General features: G+C 37.1%; 1 protein-coding gene across 2 annotated transcripts in view; it reads left to right on the top strand.

Annotated features, from left to right (window-relative positions):
* TBC1D8B (TBC1 domain family member 8B) overlaps nt 1-19,320 on the top strand; it is a 78,108-nt gene that overhangs the window by 28,977 nt on the left and 29,811 nt on the right. For both annotated transcript variants that reach the window (XM_023203051.2, XM_023203050.2), the window contains exons 8-10: nt 11,853-12,002; nt 12,590-12,740; nt 13,221-13,435. In XM_023203051.2, the coding sequence (XP_023058819.1) occupies nt 11,853-12,002; nt 12,590-12,740; nt 13,221-13,435 (516 nt within the window). The remainder of the gene's footprint in view (nt 1-11,852; nt 12,003-12,589; nt 12,741-13,220; nt 13,436-19,320) is intronic.

The following is a 19,320-nucleotide window of genomic DNA, read 5'->3' as shown; positions in this document are numbered from 1 at the left end:
GCTATTGGTCTATTCAGGGATTCAACTTCTTCCTGGTTTAGTCTTGGGAGAGTGTACGTGTCCAGGAAATTATCCATTTCTTCTAGATTTTCTAGTTGATTTGCGTAGAGGTGTTTATAGTATTCTCTGATGGTAGTTTGTATTTCTGTGGGGTCGGTGGTGATATCCCCTTTATCATTTTTTATTGCGTCTATTTGATTCCTCTCTCTTTTCTTCTTTATTACTCTTGCTAGCGGTCTGTCAATTTTGTTGATCTTTTCAAAAAACCAACTCCTGGATTCACTGATTTTTTGGAGGGTTTTTTATGTCTCTATCTCCTTCAGTTCTGCTCTGATCTTAGTTATTTCTTGCCTTCTGCTAGCTTTTCAGTGTGTTTGCTCTTGCCTCTCTAGCTCTTTTAATTGTGATGTTAGAGTGTCAATTTTAGATCTTTCCTGCTTTCTCTTGTGGGCACTTAGTGCTATAAATTTCCCTCTACATACTGCTTTAAATGTGTCCCAGAGATTCTGGTATGTTGTATCTTTGTTCTCATTGGTTTCAAAGAACATCTTTATTTCTGCCTTCATTTCGTTATGTACCCAGTAGTCATTCAGGAGCAGGTTGTTCAGTTTCCATGTAGTTGAGCAGTTTTGATTGAGTTTCTTAGTCCTGAGTTCTAGTTTGATTGCACTGTGGTCAGAGAGACAGTTTGTTATAATTTCTGTTCTTTTACATTTGCTGAGGAGTGCTTTACTTCCAATTATGTGGTCAATTTTGGAATAAGTGCGATGTGGTGCTGAGAAGAATGTATATTCTGTTGATTTGGGGTGGAGAGTTCTATAGATGTCTATTAGGTCCGCTTGGTGCAGAGATGAGTTCAATGCCTGGATATCCTTGTTAACTTTCTGTCTCGTTGATCTGTCTAATGTTGACAGTGGAGTGTTGAAGTCTCCCATTATTATTGTATGGGAGTCTAAGTCTCTTTGTAAGTCTCTAAGGACTTGCTTTATGAATCTGGGTGCTCCTGTATTGGGTGCATATATACTTAGGATAGTTAGCTCTTCCTGTTGAATTGATCCCTTTACCATTATGTAATGGCCTTCTTTGTCTCTTTTGATCTTTGATGGTTTAAAGTCTGTTTTATCAGAGACTAGGATTGCAACCCCTGCTTTTTTTTGTTCTCCATTTGCTTGGTAGATCTTCCTCCATCCCTTTCTTTTGAGCCTATGTATGTCTCTGCATGTGAGATGGGTCTCCTGAAGACAGCAGACTGATGGGTCTTGACTCTTTATCCAGTTTGCCAGTCTGTGTCTTTTAATTGGAGCATTTAGTCCATTAACATTTAAGGTTAATATTGTTATGTGTGAACTTGATCCTGCCATTATATTAACTGGTTATTTTGGTCATTAGTTGATGCAGTTTCTTCCTAGCCTCGATGGTCTTTACATTTTGGCATGTTTTTGCAATGGCTGCTACCTGTTGTTCCTTTCCATGTTTAGCGCTTCCTTCAGGGTCTCTTGTAAGGCAGGCCTGGTGGTGACAAAATCTCTAAGCATTTGCTTATCTGTAAAAGATTTTATTTCTCCTTCACTTATGAAACTTAGTTTGGCTGGATATGAAATTCTGGGTTTAAAATTCTTTTCTTTAAGAACATTGAATATTGGCCCCCACTCTCTTCTGGCTTGTAGAGTTTCTGCCGAGAGATCTGCTGTCAGTCTGATGGGCTTCCCTTTGTGGGTAACCCGACCTTTCTCTCTGGCTGCCCTTAAGATTTTTTCCTTCATTTCAACTTTGGTGAATCTGGCAATTATGTGTCTTGGAGTTGCTCTTCTGGAGGAGTATCTTTGTGGCGTTCTCTGTATTTCCTGAATTTGAATGTTGGCCTGGCCTGCTAGGTTGGGGAAGTTCTCCTGGATGATATCCTGTAGAGTGTTTTCCAATTTGGTTCCATTTTCCCCCTCACTTTCAGGCACCCCAATCAGACGTAGATTTGGTCTTTTTACATAATCCCATACTTCTTGCAGGCTTTGTTCATTTCTTTTTCTTCTTTTTTCTTTTGGTTTCTCTTCTCGCTTCATTTCATTCATTTGATCCTCCATCGCTGATACTCTTTCTTCCAGTTGATCGAGTCGGTTACTGAAGCTTGTGCATTTGTCACGTATTTCTCGTGTCATGGTTTTCATCTCTGTCATTTCGTTTATGACCTTCTCTGCATTAATTAGTCTAGCTGTCAATTCTTCCACTCTTTTTTCAAGATTTTTAGTTTCTTTGCACTGGGTACGTAATTCCTCCTTTAGCTCTGAGAGGTTTGATGGACTGAAGCCTTCTTCTCTCATCTCATCAAAACCATTCTCTGACCAGCTTTGATCCGTTGCTGGCGATGGGCTGTGCTCCTTTGCAGGAGGAGATGCGCTCTTATTTTTTGAATTTCCAGCTTTTCTGCCCTGCTTTTTCCCCATCTTTGTGATTTTATCTGTCTCTGGTCTTTGATGATGGTGACGTACTGATGGGGTTTTGGTATAGGTGACCTTCCTGTTTGATAGTTTTCCTTCTGACAGTTAGGACCCTCAGCTATAGGTCTGTTGGAGATTGCTTGAGGTCCACTCCAGACCCTGTTTGCCTGGGTATCAGCAGCAGAGGTTGCAGAAGACAGAATATTGCTGAACAGCGAGTGCACCTGTCTGATTCTTGCTTTGGAAGCTTCCTCTCAGGGGTGTACTCCACCCTGTGAGGTGTGGGGTGTCAGACTGCCCCTAGTGGGGGATGTCTCCCAGTTAGGCTACTCAGGGGTTAGGGACCCCCTTGAGCAGGCGGACTGCCCCTTCTCAGATCTCAACCTCCGTGTTGGGAGATCCACTGCTCTCTTCAAAGCTGTCAGACAGAGTCGTTCGCGTTTGCACAGGCTTCTGCTCCTTTAGCTGAGCCCTGTCCCCAGAGGCACAGTCTACAGAGACAGGCAGGTTTCCTTGAGCTGCTGTGAGCTCCACCCAGTTCGAGCTTCCCAGCGGCTTTATTTACCTACTTAAGCCTCAGCGATGGCGGGCGCCCCTCCCCCAGTCTCGCTGCTGCCTTGAGGTTAGATTGCCACAGACTGCTGTGTTAGCAAGGAGGGAGGCTCCGTGGGCATGGGACCCTCCCGGTCAGGTGTGGGATATATTCTCCGGTGTGCCGGTGTTATAGCGCAGTATTGGGGTGGGAGTTACCCGATTTTCCAGGTGTTGTGTGTCTCAGTTCCCCTGGCTAGCAAAAGGGACTCCCTTCCCCCTCGCGCTTCCCAGGTGAGGCGATGCCTCGCCCTGCTTCAGCTCTCGCTGGTCGGGCTGCAGCAGCTGACCTGCACGGATTGTCCGGCACTCCCGAGTGAGATGACCCCAGTACCTCAGTTGAAAATGCAGAAATCACCGGTCTTCCGTGTCACTCGCGCTGGGAGATGGAGACTGGAGCTGTTCCTATTCGGCCATCTTGCTCCACCCTTCACATAGTTTGGTTTTTAAGAAATCAAAATATATTTGAGAATTCAGTGAGGCCTCGAAAAAGGACTCCTCTTATTGTTGCGAAGAGATAGCAATTTTAAACCTGTCTGGATATCTTTTATTTAATATCTTGTAGGTCAGCCTTATTTACATAATCTGGCCAAAAGCAAAATAATAGTATATCTGTTTACTAGTAAAATATTAGAGAGGATAAGGAGGATTTTGATGTTTCATATGTCTCTCATGGAAATGCAGACAGGTCGAATTCGAATGAATTTTTTTTTACAATGTCCAGGAACCCCATGTTTTAATAGATTGATAAAACTTATCAAATTATAGCTTTTTATATTTTAAGTAAAATTCAAAGAAAAACTAAATGTGTCTTTACTGGCTATATTATTTTATTTGAATTGGAGTATAGAACCTTTTACTGCTATCTCCAGAGTAGAGATTGAAAATAATACGCTAAGTCAACTATAATGTAGTATTGGTAAAACTAATTTTCCCTTTGATAATTAAAAAGCACAGTGAAAACATGTAATTAAATTTTTTTCCCATCTCAATTCCAGACACAGATTTTCTACATTGGCCATCAAGAGTTTTTCTTGCCCCAACTTTATTATCTCTCATTGTCTTTTAGTATGTACCCAGGATATTCCTTAGTTTGATGCGGGAATACAAGTAAAATCTGACCAGCCTTAGTAGTTTTCTCTCCCAATGCTCCCAAATTCTTACTTATATCATGTTTTCCTTGTTCTGTTCTATTTCACATTCAGTCCGTGTGTTAGCTTCAAAGCTCAACATATCTTTCTTTTTCCTTTAATTAATTTGCTTTTCCAAAACCTGGAGAGCTGTAACTGTTCCCCTTAAAACTTTCATGTGCTTTTAGTAGACGAGTATGCTCAGTTGTCAAGAAAAGATTTTGTTTGAAAATGAATTTACCATCTTTCCAAATATGCATCAGAATTCTACAGTTTTCTAGTTTCTCTTACTCTTTATTAGAGGTTTTAATAAATATCTGCTTGGAAATATGTATTTTTAAATTGCTGTAATATTGTTTTCACTTAAGATTTTTATCTTATCAATGATGAAGAATATTGACCCATTTTAGTATCTGTATATATCTAGCTTTAATAATAGTACATGTAAAAAATTAGTAAAGAGAAAGCTTTTTAAACAAGAGCTAGTTCCATTTGATTTCTAAGTAACAGAAATTATAGCTATATTCTTTTATAACTACACTTATTCTGAAACGAAGAGAAAAATTGCATTCTATTTTCATAAACCTGGTGACTTTGTACAAACAGCAAGACTTTTTAATTTAAATCTCCCAGAGTCTAAATCAACAAGTCTAAATATGAATGCAGGAAGTACTTTAGGAAATTTTTCCTATGAGAATGTCAAAGACATTATACAAAGAACAAATCCTACCAGAAGTAATTGAAATTATGCATGAGTATCAGTTCTATCCAAGTTTTTATATAGGTATATATTAAAATGTTCCACATTTTAATAAGTTATACTAAAATCTGGGCATATAAAGAGATTTAGTAAAATTCTAATAAACTACTTGGAAAAATACATGAATCTTTTACTTTTATTGACACATATAATCAGGAACTATTACTAGATAAGGTAATTTTTCAAAACTACTCAACGAAAGAAAAATGGGCCGTCTTAGGTTAGTTTTAAGCAAAGTAACCTAAGAATGGAAAGCACTACTGAAGATCCATTGCCTGATGCTTTTAAACTACATTATGAATGAATTGTGGAAACTATGGAATGTCAAGAAAGGTAGTAATTGAGTTCATGCCTTAAAGTTTTTAGATGGGAAAATAAGTATCTTCTACAGATTATCACAGAACATGTAAACATAACTTACTAACTATATGAAATATAGTTATCTTAATAAGATAGTTTCATAACCAGAACTATCTTACTATGTTTTTAAATAGAAGTAATGGGTTTCCTACATGATAATGTAGATCCAAATAGTAGTTTAACCAACATAACTGATTTTTTCTTGCCTTGATAAGAATAAGGTGTTTCTTATTACTATAATATAAATTTGGAAAATGATTTTTAGCTGTGGGGGTAGATTTATTTCTAAGTTGGGAAACCAGAAACTATTAAAAATGAAATTCACACCCATTAAATTGTGGACTATGAACAGGATCCTATTTAAGATAAACTTCTGATATTTGAGAAAAGCATTTGTTTATATTTTTTTGTTTTAATTATTGGTTTTACAGGTCAACTCTTTAACCATTTATTATACCGAGTTTATGAAGTATTCTAATTTAAATATAGTATTTTGTAGAAATTTACACATAAAGAAATGTTCATCTTTTCTTTGTCTTTCCTTCACTTTTATAGCCATATGATAATTGTAAAATCAATGTCAGATAGTAAAAATGAAACTGATTAAGAATAGCTGCTATAGAGTTAACAATCTATATTGCTTTCTAGATGTGATTGGATTTTGCTCAGGCACTAAAAGTCTGATGAGTGCCAAATTTACTTGTCATAAGTGTGAACACCCAAATGGAGAGAAATATATATTTATCTCCAAGTACATATATAAAACACCATGGGTAAAACTTTCCACTGATAAGAGCCAGAGCAAAAATGTTCAAGAAATTTAAGTTTAGTTCCTTGAATAATCTACTTTATTATACTCTTCAAAATTTTAAACATTATTTTAAACTACCATCTTTGAAGGTAAATGTTTTTTATTTTATTTTTTGTCATTTTTTAAATTTTCTGACCACCTACTGCCTGTTGATGAAGGTGAATGTTTTAACATGACTTTATGAATACTTAAGAGGTAATAATGGATAGGACTGGCATACTTGTCATCACTCTTACAAATTTATGTTTAGGGTTTCATTACTTAAGAGGTTATTTTTTTTTCCTTCTGGGATACTTTTCCTGTAGTTTAGAACAATAGATAAACTGATGATTCAGTCATTCAAACTAAAGGAATGTGCTGTGCTTGAGATCCAGACTACAACCATAAATTTTCCAACCTGTATTTGCAAAAATGTAGCTCCTCGTTCAAACAGCTAAACTTAATATTAAGTGGTCAAGTATGTGATTTGTCAAAATAACCTTTTTTAAAAAAAAAAAAAAAGGGGGAATTGTTGCAATTTGAGACCTATACTCTCTAATCATTAATTCTTCCTTTATTGGCTTCTTCTACCTTACCCTTTTATTTACACATTGATTTGAATACTCCTCCTTACCTTTCCTTGAATCCCATCTATATTCATCTGTTCTCATGCTGCTATGATGAAATACCTGAGACTGGGTAATTTATAAAGAAAAGAGGTTTAATTGACTCACAGTTCTGCGTGGCTGGGTAGGCCTCAGGAAATTTACAATCATGGTGGAAGGCACCTCTTCATGGGGTGGCAGGAGAGAAAATGGGTGCTGAGCAAAGGGGGAAGCCCCTTATAAAACTATCAGATCTCATGAGAAGTCACTCACTATCATGAGAACAGCATGGAAGAAACTGCCCATGATTCAGTTATCTCCACCCAGTCCTGCCCTTGACATGTGGGGATTATTACAATTCAAGGTGAGATTTGGGTGGGGACACAGAGCCAAACCATATCATTCTACCCCTGGCCCCTCCCAAATCTCATGTCCTCACATTTCAAAACACAATCATGCCCTTCCAACAGCCCCCTAAAGTCTTAACTCATTCCAGCATTAACCCAAAGTCCAGGTCCAAAGGCTCATCTGAGATAAGGCAAGTCCCATCTGCCTATGAGCCTGTAAAATCAAAAGCAAGTTAGTTACTTCCTAGAGACAATGGAGGTACAGGCATTGGATAAATACAGCATTCCAAATGGGAGAAATTGGCCAAAACAAAGGGGCTATAGGCCCCATACAAGTCTGAAATCCAGCGGGGTAGCCAAATCATAAAGCCCTGAAATGGTCTCCTTTGACTCCATGTCTCATATCCAGGTCACACTGATGAGAGAGATGGACTGCCACAGCCTTGGGCAGTTCCACCCCTGTAGCTTTGCAGGGTACAGTGCCCCTCCTGGCTGCTTTCACAGGCTAGTGTTGAATGCCTGCAGCTTTTCCAGGTGCACAGTGCAAGCTGTCAGCGTATCTACCATTCTGAGGTCTGAAGGATGGTGGCCCTCTTTTCATAGCTCCACTAGGAAATGCTCCAATGGGGACTCTATGTGGGGACTCTGACCCCACATTTTCCTTCCATACTGCTCTAGCAGAGTTTCCCCCCATGAGGACTCTGCCCCTGCAGCAAACTTCTGCCTGGACATCCAGGCATTTCCATATATCCTCTGCAATCTAGGCAGAGGTTTCCAAACCTAGTTCTTGACTTCTGTGCACCTGTGACTTCTGTGCATCTGTAGCCCAACACCACATGTAAGCTGCTAAGGCTTGGGGCTTGCACCCTCTGAAGCAATGGCCCGAACTGAACCTTGCCCTCTTTTAGCCACAGCTGGAGCTGAAGCAGCTGGGATGCAGGGCACCATGTCCCGAGGCTGCATAGAGCAGGGGGGCCCTGGGCCAGGCTCATGAAACCATTTTTCCCTCCTAGGCTTCCAGGCCTGTGATGGGAGGGGCTGCTGTGAAGGTCTCTGGCATGTCCTGGAGACATCCGAATTTGGTGATTAACATTCGGCTCCTGTTGCTTACACAAATTTCTGTGGCTGGCTTGAATTTCTCCCCAGAAAATGAGTTTTTCTTTTCCATGACATCATCAGGTTACAAATTTTCCAAATATTTTGCTCTGCTTCCTCTTGAACACTTTGCTGTTTAGAAATTTCTTCCATCAGATATCCTAAATCATCTCTCTCAAGTTCAAAGTTCCACAGATCTCTAGGGCAGGGGCAAAATGCCACCAGTCTCTTTGCTAAAGCTCCATTTCCCAATAAGTTCCTCATCTCCATCTGAGACCACCTCAACCTGGACTTCATTGTCCATATTACTATCAGCATTTTGGTCAAAGCCATTCAACAAGTCTATAGGAAATTCCAAACTTTCCCACATCTTTCTGTCTTCTTCTGAGCCCTCCAAACTGTTCCAGCCTCTGCCTATTACCCAGTTCCAAAGTTGCTTCCACATTTCTGGATATCTTTACAGCAGCACCCCACTACCTGGTACCAATTTACTATATTAGTCCATTCTCACACTGCTATGAAGAAATACCAAAGACTCGGTAATAAAGCAAAGAGGTTTAATTGACTCACAATTCCACATGGCTGGGAAGGCCTCAGGAAACTTACTATCATGGCAGAAGGCACCTGTTCACAGGGTGGAAGGAGAGATAATGAGTACTGAGCGAAGGGGGAAGCCCCCTATAAAACCATCAGATCTCTTGAGAACTCACTCACTATCATGAGAACAGCATGAGGTAAACCATCCCCCTGATTCAGTTATCTCCATCTGGTCCCATGCTTGACACATGGGAATTATTACAATTCAGGGTGAGATTTGGGTGGGGACTCAGAGCCAATCTTAATGTCCAGCTCTGCTAGGACTTGTACTGGCTTCTTGGATTTCAAACTAAAATACCACTGGATTGGTCCACCCTAAGCTGCTACTTTTCCTCTGCCTCAGTCATGGGCATTCTTTATCTTACTTAAGCTACTAAGGTTTGCTAAAGTTTAAGAGATGAAGTTAGTGAGTCTTGTCTTTCTTTTCTTTTATTTTTTACCACTCCTAGTAATAACTTGCAATAGCTGGTGTAGTTATAATCCATAGAAGCTGGGTAACTGATATGTTTTAAAAGTAAAACTTTGGAGTTCATAAAGTTTTATGTGAAAAAAGAAAAGACTCGGAGTAACTAAAACCATGTTGACGAGGAAAAACAAAGTTGGAAGACTCAAGCTTCCCGATTTCAAAACTTATTATTCAGCTGTGGTAAACAAGACATTGTGATACTGGCATAAGGGGAGATATGTAGATCAATGTAATATAATTGAGACTCTAGAAATACATTCTTACATTTATGGTCAGTTAATTTTCAACAAGAAAGCCAAGCTAATTCCATGGTGGAAAGAACTATTTTCAACAAATGGTGCCAAAACAATGGATAGCAACATACTCCCCACCCCCCAAAAGATGTTGTACTCTTTTCTTAAAGCACACACAAAAATTAACTTAAAATGGATCAAAGACCAAAATGTAAGAGCTGAAACTATAAAACTCTCAGAGAACACATAGGAGTTAATCTTCATGATCTTGAATTAGGCAATTGTTTATAGATATGACACCAAAAGCATGTGACCCTAAAGAAAAAATAGGTAAATCGGATTACATAAAAATTAAAAACTTTTGTGCTACAAATGTTATCATCAAGAAAGTGAAAAGACAACCCAGAGAATGGAGGAAGTATTTGCCAATTATATGTCTGGTAAGGGACTTCTAACTAGAATGTATGAAGAACTCTTACAACTAAATAATAAAAGGCAAACAACCCAATTTTAAAAATGGTTAAAGGATTTGAATAGACTTTTCTCCAGAGAAAATAGAGAAATGGCCAATAAGCAATTAAAAGATTTTTCATATCATTAGTCAACAGAGAAATGCAAATCAAAAGCCTAACGAGATACCATTTCATACCCACTAGGGTGGCTATAATTAAAGAGACAGATAATAACTGTTGAGGAGAAGGTGAAGAATTGACACTCTCATATATTGCTGTTGGGAACGTTAAATGGTACAACTCTCCCCCCCCCCCCATACTTTCTATCCTCTAATAATCATCATTCTACTCTATACTTCTATGAGCTCAACTTTTTACCTCCTTCATATGAGTGAGAACATATGGTATTTATCTTTCTGTGCCTGACTTATTTCACTTAACATAATGTTCTCCATGTTCATCCATGTTGCTGCCAATGAAAATGTTTCATTCTTTTTATGGCTGAATAGTGTTCCATTATAAAAATTTATCACATTCTCTGTATCCATTCATCTGTTGGTAGACATTTAGGTTGATTTTATATCTTGGTGATTTTGAGTAGTGATGCAAGAAACATAGGGGTATAGTTTATATATTTATGCTTCTTTCACATTGCATGCCTGTATCAACACATCCTCATAAGCAATTGGTATTTTCAATGTTTTGGTTTTTAATAGGTGTGTAATGTTTTAATTCGCAATTACCCAGTGACATCTGATGTTGAACCTCTTTCATATGATTATTTGCCATTTATATCTTCTTTGGTGAGGTATCTATTTAGACCTTTTGCCCACTTTTTAATGGGTACTTTATTTTTTTAAACATAGTTTTGATTCTTTGAATATATTTATAATAGCTACTTTACAGTCTTTGTTTATGAAATCCAACAAGTGGGTCCCCTCAAGACACTTTCTATTGGTTACTTTTTTAAGTTCTTATTTCTATTTTTAAGCCTGACTTCCTTGGATCACCCCCTGAATCAGTATAATTTAGTGGTTATTCAGTGATGGGTTAGATTTCCTTAAATGCCTTATGCTATCAAATATTCCACCTTTTTCTCAAGGATATCTGTGTCAAGGCATATGTCAAACTTCAGGCAATTTACACATCAGCTTTAGCTTTTATTCCCTGCTTTCAAAGATACCCAGAGTTGAGTGACTGGGGCCTTCTCCTGTCCCATTTCTTTCCTAGGCATGTTCACAGCCCTGTACATGTATTCATTCTTCTAGATCCCCAAGACTGTGTTGCAGCCCTTCAAAATTCCATATCACATCTGGTTTTTCAGGTCTTCCTTTTAAATCTTTAGCCAGGCTCTTGTTTGCTCTAGCTGAAATCATAGCCTTGGACAGCTAGGTTGTCACCAGCCAATTGCTATTGTTTTCTATAATACCGTGGGAACAGAGTTTTTTTTACCAAGCTGAGCTGTGAATAAAATCAAATGATAACAACACCCTGGGAATAGAGATTTTCCAGGGAGTTGCAAGTTTGATCAAATATTGTCTATGCCCTAGGGATAAGGCTTTTAATGAAACTCCAAAAGATCCACTGGCTGCCATACTACTGGCTTTGATTTCTGAGCTTGGGCAGGTAGATAGAGTTAAAAGCCCCACAGACTCTTCTGGTCTTACTCAGGCTCATTAGTTTTTCTCGAATAGATGCTTTTCAGTTTATTGCATGCCTTTGGTTAATTCCAGTGTTCTGAAATGGTTTATTTTGAATGTTTTGCCACTATTTTGTTGCTTTTGTTGGGGAGTGTGTTCACAGAGATTCTGAGCTTACCATTCTAGAAGTCAGGTTGTTGACATACCTAATTTTGATAGGTATGTCTCTGAGATATTGCTTTAATATTTGTTATGTATATAGATTGTGGCTTATAAATGACAGTAAACATTAGAATATTTTTCCTGCAGAAACTTAAGCATGCATCTGGGATAATTGCATTCTTTCTTTTTCAGCTTGCTATTAGTTCTGAGTCTACAGAGCCATCTGATAATTTTGAGGTGCAATCTTCAACAAGTCAGAGGGAATGTGGTAAAACTGTGAACACTGAAGCCTTAATGATGGTATTTCACCCTCAGAATTTGGAGACTCTTAATTCTAAAATGGTAGGAAAACAAAATATTTAAACCTATGGGCTGAAACAGTTGGTGAAAAGTAAAAATTTTAAAAGCAGACTAGAAGGTGACACAACTGAAAATTCTTCTTTTGGGACTTGAAAAGTTTTCCAGCAGGTACTACTGTGTAACTTATTTGGTTCCACTATACACAAGGACTATTATCAGGAATGAAGATAAAAGATAAAAGTTGGACATTGGGGATTTTTACAGATACATAATAGTTGTACATATTTATTGACATTGAGTTTTATTTGCATAGATTTCTAATCCTGACATAGACGTGATTTGGGGAGACTGATGGTTTAAAGCCTTGCCTCCCAAGTATAACACTTTTACCACTTTTATATTAATTTAGCTAAGAATTAAAATAGTAAATTAAAGCTGCTGTGCTCACATGAGTTTATAAGATTTTCATGATGATAAAGATTCAGTGTTTCACCCCTGGATGAATACTGATTTTGGTTTCTATGTTCTTAATTTCTATAGATGTTGTTTCAAGGTAAAGAGAGTGGGCAAGTTATTTTACAGTTAATTTCTCACTAGATTTAGTTGTTTTGATTTTTCTGTCATTACAGTTGAAAGAAAAAATGAAGGAACAGTCATGGAAAATACTCTTTGCAGAATGTGGGCGTGGTGTTAGTATGTTTCGAACCAAAAAGACTCGAAGTCTTGTTGTAAGAGGGATTCCAGAAACCTTAAGAGGAGAACTCTGGATGCTTTTTTCAGGTATTACATTTATGCACTTTATTTATTTAGCAGACATTAACTATGCCTTTCTAGGAGTTATGCCCTAAGCTAAAGCGAAAGAATTACAAAGATGGTTAGTACAAAGTCTTACTCATCTTGAGTTCAGACTAGTCAAAGAGAGAAAGGTAAGTAGTTACCTATAACTTACCTATCTATCCGCACATCCAGCATCTGAGCAGATTAGTTTATTAGGCAAGATATGTATAATGGGGGAACCTTTATCTCTAGTGTCAACAGTCAGTTAAGGGGGAAAAAAGCTCATGAAAATGGTATTCTGTTGGATAAAATTAGTAGCTTGACATAGATTCTAGTGTAAAGCTCTTTTCTGTTTGTGCTCAGGAATCACTTAAGCATAAGGCTAAATATCAAGGTAATGAAATGAAATCCAATTCTTTATGTATATATGAAATAATAGCTTAATTTTATCCCTCTTCTGTTGTATGTTAATAATCTTCACAGGTGCTGTTAATGACATGGCTACTAATCCTGGCTATTATGCTGAAGTAGTTGAGCAGTCCTTAGGGACCTGCAACTTGGCTACTGAAGAAATTGAACGTGATTTACGTCGCTCTCTGCCTGAGCACCCAGCCTTTCAGAGTGACACTGGCATATCTGCTCTGAGAAGGGTACTCACTGCTTATGCATACAGGAATCCCAAAATTGGATACTGCCAGGTATGACTTAACTATGAGCCCAAGTGTGTGTATGTTCCAAATAAAATTACATCAAATCCAACTCCACTAATTTGGAAGTGATGATTATAAGGAAAGAGATTGAGGTGAGATAGATAGAGGATAGTATTAATTTAAGTAGGATGGTAGTGGGAATACTTAGGAGAATTGATATTTCACTATTTTTCTTTTTCAGTTAACAAATGTTTATTGAACTTCTGCTCTATAAAAGATACTCTGCTAGGAACTTAAGGCTACATAAAGATGTATCAGATAAGGGTCCTCCCTTAAAAGTATGTAGACCAGATGTTAAAGCATATAAATTAAGAAACAAAAATCAAGTGAGAAAAACTGTTAGAGAAATATAAAGTCCTGTCATGATTTATAATTAGGAGAAACTATTTTTCATCTGGAGGAGTCAGAGAAGGCTTCGTGGAAAAGGTAGCATTTGCAGGTCTTAAAAACTGGTGAATTTTGGACATATGGAAATAGAATGAAAAGAACATGCCAGGTGAGGGAATCCATGTAACCGAACACAGGTAGAGGTAAACCTAAAGTTTACATAGGACCATGTTTGTTTAGTTTGATAGAAACGTAGGGTGGATGAAGTGAAGTAGTTGGAGAAAAAAATCAATAAGGTAGATTGGGATAGAGCTGGAGTTTGAATTTTATTTTATAGGCAGTGGAGGAATCATTGGAAAACAAATTGTTTAGGAGCACACCATCAATTAGGGTAGGCTAGACTGCTAACACAAACACAGATAATAGATGAAACAGTATAATTTTATTTCTTGAAGGAATAAACAAAGGAGATTTACTCTTCAGGTCAGAAGGCAGCTCTCCTCCATGAGATTATTCAGGAACTTAGACTGTAGGCTGACAGCAGACTGTCATTTTCAAAACAAAGCTTCCCGAGTACACTTTCATCACCATTAGCACTCACAAGAACAGGGAAAGAGCATGGAGAAACAACTGAGAAAGATTTTCGGGCTAGGCTTGAAAGGGGCAGATACCACTTCATGCGTATTCTATTGGATAATCTTAGTCACGTGGATACACCTATTCACAAGGCAGTCTGTGGAGTATAGTGTGGCTGAACAGACATGTGCAGCTACTATGGAAAAAGAGGAGATTAGAATTTCATGGATAGGTAGCACTCTGTGCCATACATTTATTTATAATGGGTTGAATACCTGTAATTGTTGCATGCCAATACTACCTATCCACTGTAACTTGTCGATATATATATATATTTTTGAAAAACTGTTTAAGTGAATAGAACATCTAAATGGCAAGGATTTTTAGCATATTTTAGGATCTCTGAAAGGTATAAAAGAAGCATAATGCTTCTTTTCTCAAAGAGCTTATACTCACAGACCCTGTGATATTGTCTGTAAGCAGTAGTTTAGAGATAGCTTCAAAATAGGCAGTACTTAATATTGACTTCTAAAAGATGAGAGCAAAGTTAGAAACATGGAGGGCAGGAGGAAAGTTATTCGGGGTTAAAGTATGAGTGATACCATTCAGGTGAGAATAAGCCTGCCTTGGGAGATAAGATTCGCTAGGTTCACATTGGAATACAAAAGTAAATTTGTATGGGACAAGATCATGAAGAATCTTCAAAGCCTGGGAAAAGAGTTTAAACTTAATATGGTAAACAGATTTTGTTGGTTTTGATCAAAAACCTACGTGAGACACATGGCTGGCTAGCTTGCTCACTCATCTATCTGTCTATGTATCTATCTATGTATCTATCTATCTATCTTTCTTTCTATCTATCTATCCTATCTAATCTTATCTATCATCTGTCTCTATCTATCTAATGTTGATATATAATTGATTTACCACAAATGTCACCCCTTTAGTGGTCTCTAATATATTCACAAAGTTGTGCAAACCTTCACCATTATCTAATTCCAGAACATTTTCATCACCCTAAAAAGAAGCCCCATATCCATTAGCAGTTACTCCCCATTTATCCTACTACCAACCCAAGCAATTGCTAACCTACTTTCTAGCTCTATGAATATGCCTATTGTGCACATTTTATATAAATTGAGTGATACAATATGTGATCTTTTGTGCCTGCCTCCTTTTACTTAGCATATCATTTTCAAAGTTCACCCGTGTTGTAGCATGTATCAGGATTTCTTTCTTATGATTTAATAATATTCCATTATATGGATACATACCACATTTTGTTTATTCAACATTGATAGTTATTTGAGATATTTTCTTGTTCCAGCTGTTGTGAATAATGCTGCTATGAATATTCATGTACAAGTTTTTGTATGTACATTGTTTTTTATTCTTGTGGGTAAATACCTTGAAGTGAAATTTCTGGGTTATGTGATAACTGTCTGTTTAACATTTTGGCGCACTGTCAAACTATTTTCCAAAGAGACTGCACCATTTTATATTCCCTCCAGCAATGTATGAGGGTTTTATTTTTTCTTTGTCTTCATTTTATTTTATTTTTTTACCAAATCTCCCCTTCATTCTATATACAAGGATTCTAATTTCTGTACATCCTTGACAACACTTCTTAATTGTCTTTCTTTTTGATTGCAGCCATCCCAGTGAGCGTGAAGTGGTGCCTTGGCACTCTTGTTAAAAATCAGTTGACCATAAATGTTAAAGTTTATTTCTGGACTCTCAATTCTATTCCATTGATTTGTACGTCTACCCTTATGCCAGTGTCACATTGTCTTGATTACTGCATCTGTGTAGAAAGTTTTCAATCAGGAAGTGTGAGTTCTTTAACTTTGTTCTTTTCTAAGATTGTTTTGGCTCCTTTGATTCCTTGTATTTCCATACAAATTTTAGGATCAACTTGTCAATCTCTGCAAACAAGAAAAAAAAGCCGCTGGGAGTTTGATAGTCATCATATTGAATCTGTAGATCAATTTGTGGAGTATTTCATATTAACAATGTTAACTCTTCCAACCCATAAAGACAAGATGTCTTTCCTTTTCATTTATTTAATTATTCTTTAATTTGTTTCATCCAAAGATGTTTTATAGTTTTCAGTATTCCAGGCTTGCACTTCCTTTGTTAATTTTATTTATAAGTATTTTAATTTTTTATTATAGTAAATTGAATCGTTTTCTTGATTTCATGTTTTGATCGTTCGTTGCCTGCATATAGAAATACAACTGATAGCTGATCTTGTGTCCTGTAAGTTTGCTGAGCTTATTTACTAGTTCTAGTAGATTTTTATGTGGATTCTTTAGGATTTTCTATATACAAAATCATGGCATCTAAATAGTGTTACTTTTAATTCTCCTATCCCAGTATGGATATCTCTTTTTCCCTTTTTCTTGCCTAATTGACCTGGCTAGAAGCTTTGGTACAGTGTTGAATAGAAGTGGTAAGAATGCATGTCCCTGTCTTGTTATTTATCTTAAGGGGAGTAATCAGTCTTTCACCATAAAGTATAATGTTAACTGTGGGGTTTTTGTAGATCACCTTTATCAGGTTGCGGAAGTTCTCTTATATGGTTAGTTTGTTGAGTGTTTTTATCATGAAAGAGTGTTGATTTTGTCAAATGATTTTTCTGTGTCAATTGAGAAGATCATGTGATTTTTTCCTATATTTATATATATATATATATGTTTATATATATGGAAAAAATATATATGTGTGTATATATATGGAAAAAACATACACGGATTTTTATATGTTGAATCACTTTTGCATTCCCAGAATAAATCCCACTTAGCCTTTTGGGATCCTTTTTATATGTTCTTAAGTTCAGCTTGGTAGCATGTTGTTGAGGATTTTTATGTTTTTATTTGTAAGATATATTGATATATAGTTTTCTTGTGATGTCCTTGTCTAGTTTGGGTGTCTAGGTTTCTTAGAATGAGTTGTATAGCATTTCCTCCTCTCCTATTTTTTGAAGAGTTTGTGAAGAATTGGTGGTAATTATTCTCTAAATGTTTGGTAGAATTTGCCAGTGAAGCCATCTGCTCTTAGAGTTTGCTTTGTGGAAAGTTTTTTCATTACTAAGTCGATCTCTTTATTTATTATAGGCCTATTTCACTTTTCCCATTTTAGTTTCAGTAGTTTGTGTGTGTGTGTTTTTTTTTTTTTAGAAATTTGTCCATTTTATCTAGATTATCTAATTTGTTGGTGTATAATTTTTCATCATAATCACTTATAATCTTTTTTACTTCTATAAGGTTGATAGTTCTCTATTTCCTGATTATAATAATTTGAGTCCCCCTTCTCACTCACACTCTTGCACACCCTGACTTTCACACTCTTGATCTCTCACACTATCTCGTTCTTGCTCTTTTTTTTTTTTTTTTTTTGAAAATTTTTTTAGTTAGGCTACCTAGAGATATTTCTATGTTTTTTATCCTTTTTGTCTTTTTTAATCTTTTCAAAGAACCACTTTTGCTTTTGTTGATTTTTCTCTATTTCTAGTCTTTTTTTTTATTTATTTTTTATTATACTTTAAGTTCTAGGGTACATGTGCATAACGTGTAGGTTTGTTACATATGTATACTTGTGCCATGTTGGTGTGCTGCACCCATCAACTCGTCAGCACCCATCAATTCATCATTTATATCATGTATAACTCCCCAATGCAATCCCTCCCCCCTCCCCCCTCCCCATGATAGGCCCCAGTGTGTGATGTTCCCCTTCCCCAGTCCAAGTGAGCTCATTGTTCAGTTCCCACCTGTGAGTGAGAACATGCGGTGTTTGGTTTTCTGTTCTTGTGATAGTTTGCTAAGAATGATGGTTTCCAGCTGCATCCATGTCCCTACAAAGGACGCAAACTCATCCTTTTTTATGGCTGCATAGTATTCCATGGTGTATATGTGCCACATTTTCTTCATCCAGTCTGTCACAGATGGACATTTGGATTGATTCCAAGTCTTTGCTATTGTGAATAGTGCCGCAATAAACATACGTGTGCATGTGTCTTTGTAGTAGAATAATTTATAATCCTTTGGGTATATACCCAGTAGTGGGATGGCTGGGTCATATGGTACATCTAGTTCTAGATCCTTGAGGAATTGCCATACTGTTTTTGTTGAACTAGTTTACAGTCCCACCAACAGAGTAAAAGTGTTCCTATTTCTCCACATCCTCTCCAACACCTGTTGTTTCCTGATTTTTTAATGATTGCCATTCTAACTGGTGTGAGATGGTATCTCATTGTGGTTTTAATTTGCATTTCTCTGATGGTGAGTGATGATGAGCATTTTTTCATGTGTCTGTTGGCTGTATGAATGTCTTCTTTTGAGAAATGTCTGTTCATATCCTTTCCCCACTTTTTGATGGGGCATTTCTAGTCTTTATCACTTTCTGCTTGCACAAAGCTGGAAGATTAACTGGAGATAAGAGCTTAGGTCTTTTCTGTTCTTTCCTAAGCATACATACAGCTATGAGTATACATAAAGCCATATGCATGTAGTTGGCCTTCTGAGTTCCCAGGAATATGTCACAGTTTTTCAAAGCCCCCACTTTTCTTTTAACACTTTGTTAGCATATTGTTTGGCCCAACTGCTATCCACTGCCTTGGATAGCCACATGTTCAACAACTGCCTCTGATTGTTTTCAACAAACACTGCTGGGGAAAAGGCTGTTTACACCAGAGGAGCTCTGTGTCAAGTCAAATAAGGACAGCCTCGTGAGAAGAGTCTTCCAGGGAACCACCAGACAAGTCAAATAATAACAGTTATTTGGTAATGGGGCTTTGCTGGAGTTCCAACCCCATTCTGTTACATTCAGTGGCTACTAGGTACTGGTTTCTACTGTAATTGCTAGATGCTGCTAGATGCTGGTTTCTTTCTTTCTTTTCTCTCTCTCTCTCTCTTTTTCTCTCTCTCTCTCTCTCTTTTTTTTTTTTTTTTTTTTTTTTTTTTTTTTTTTTT

This window comes from Piliocolobus tephrosceles, chromosome 12 (assembly GCF_002776525.5).
Source record: "Piliocolobus tephrosceles isolate RC106 chromosome 12, ASM277652v3, whole genome shotgun sequence".
NCBI classification, from domain to species: Eukaryota; Metazoa; Chordata; class Mammalia; order Primates; family Cercopithecidae; genus Piliocolobus; species Piliocolobus tephrosceles.
This window is presented reverse-complemented; position numbering and strand designations above follow the sequence as displayed.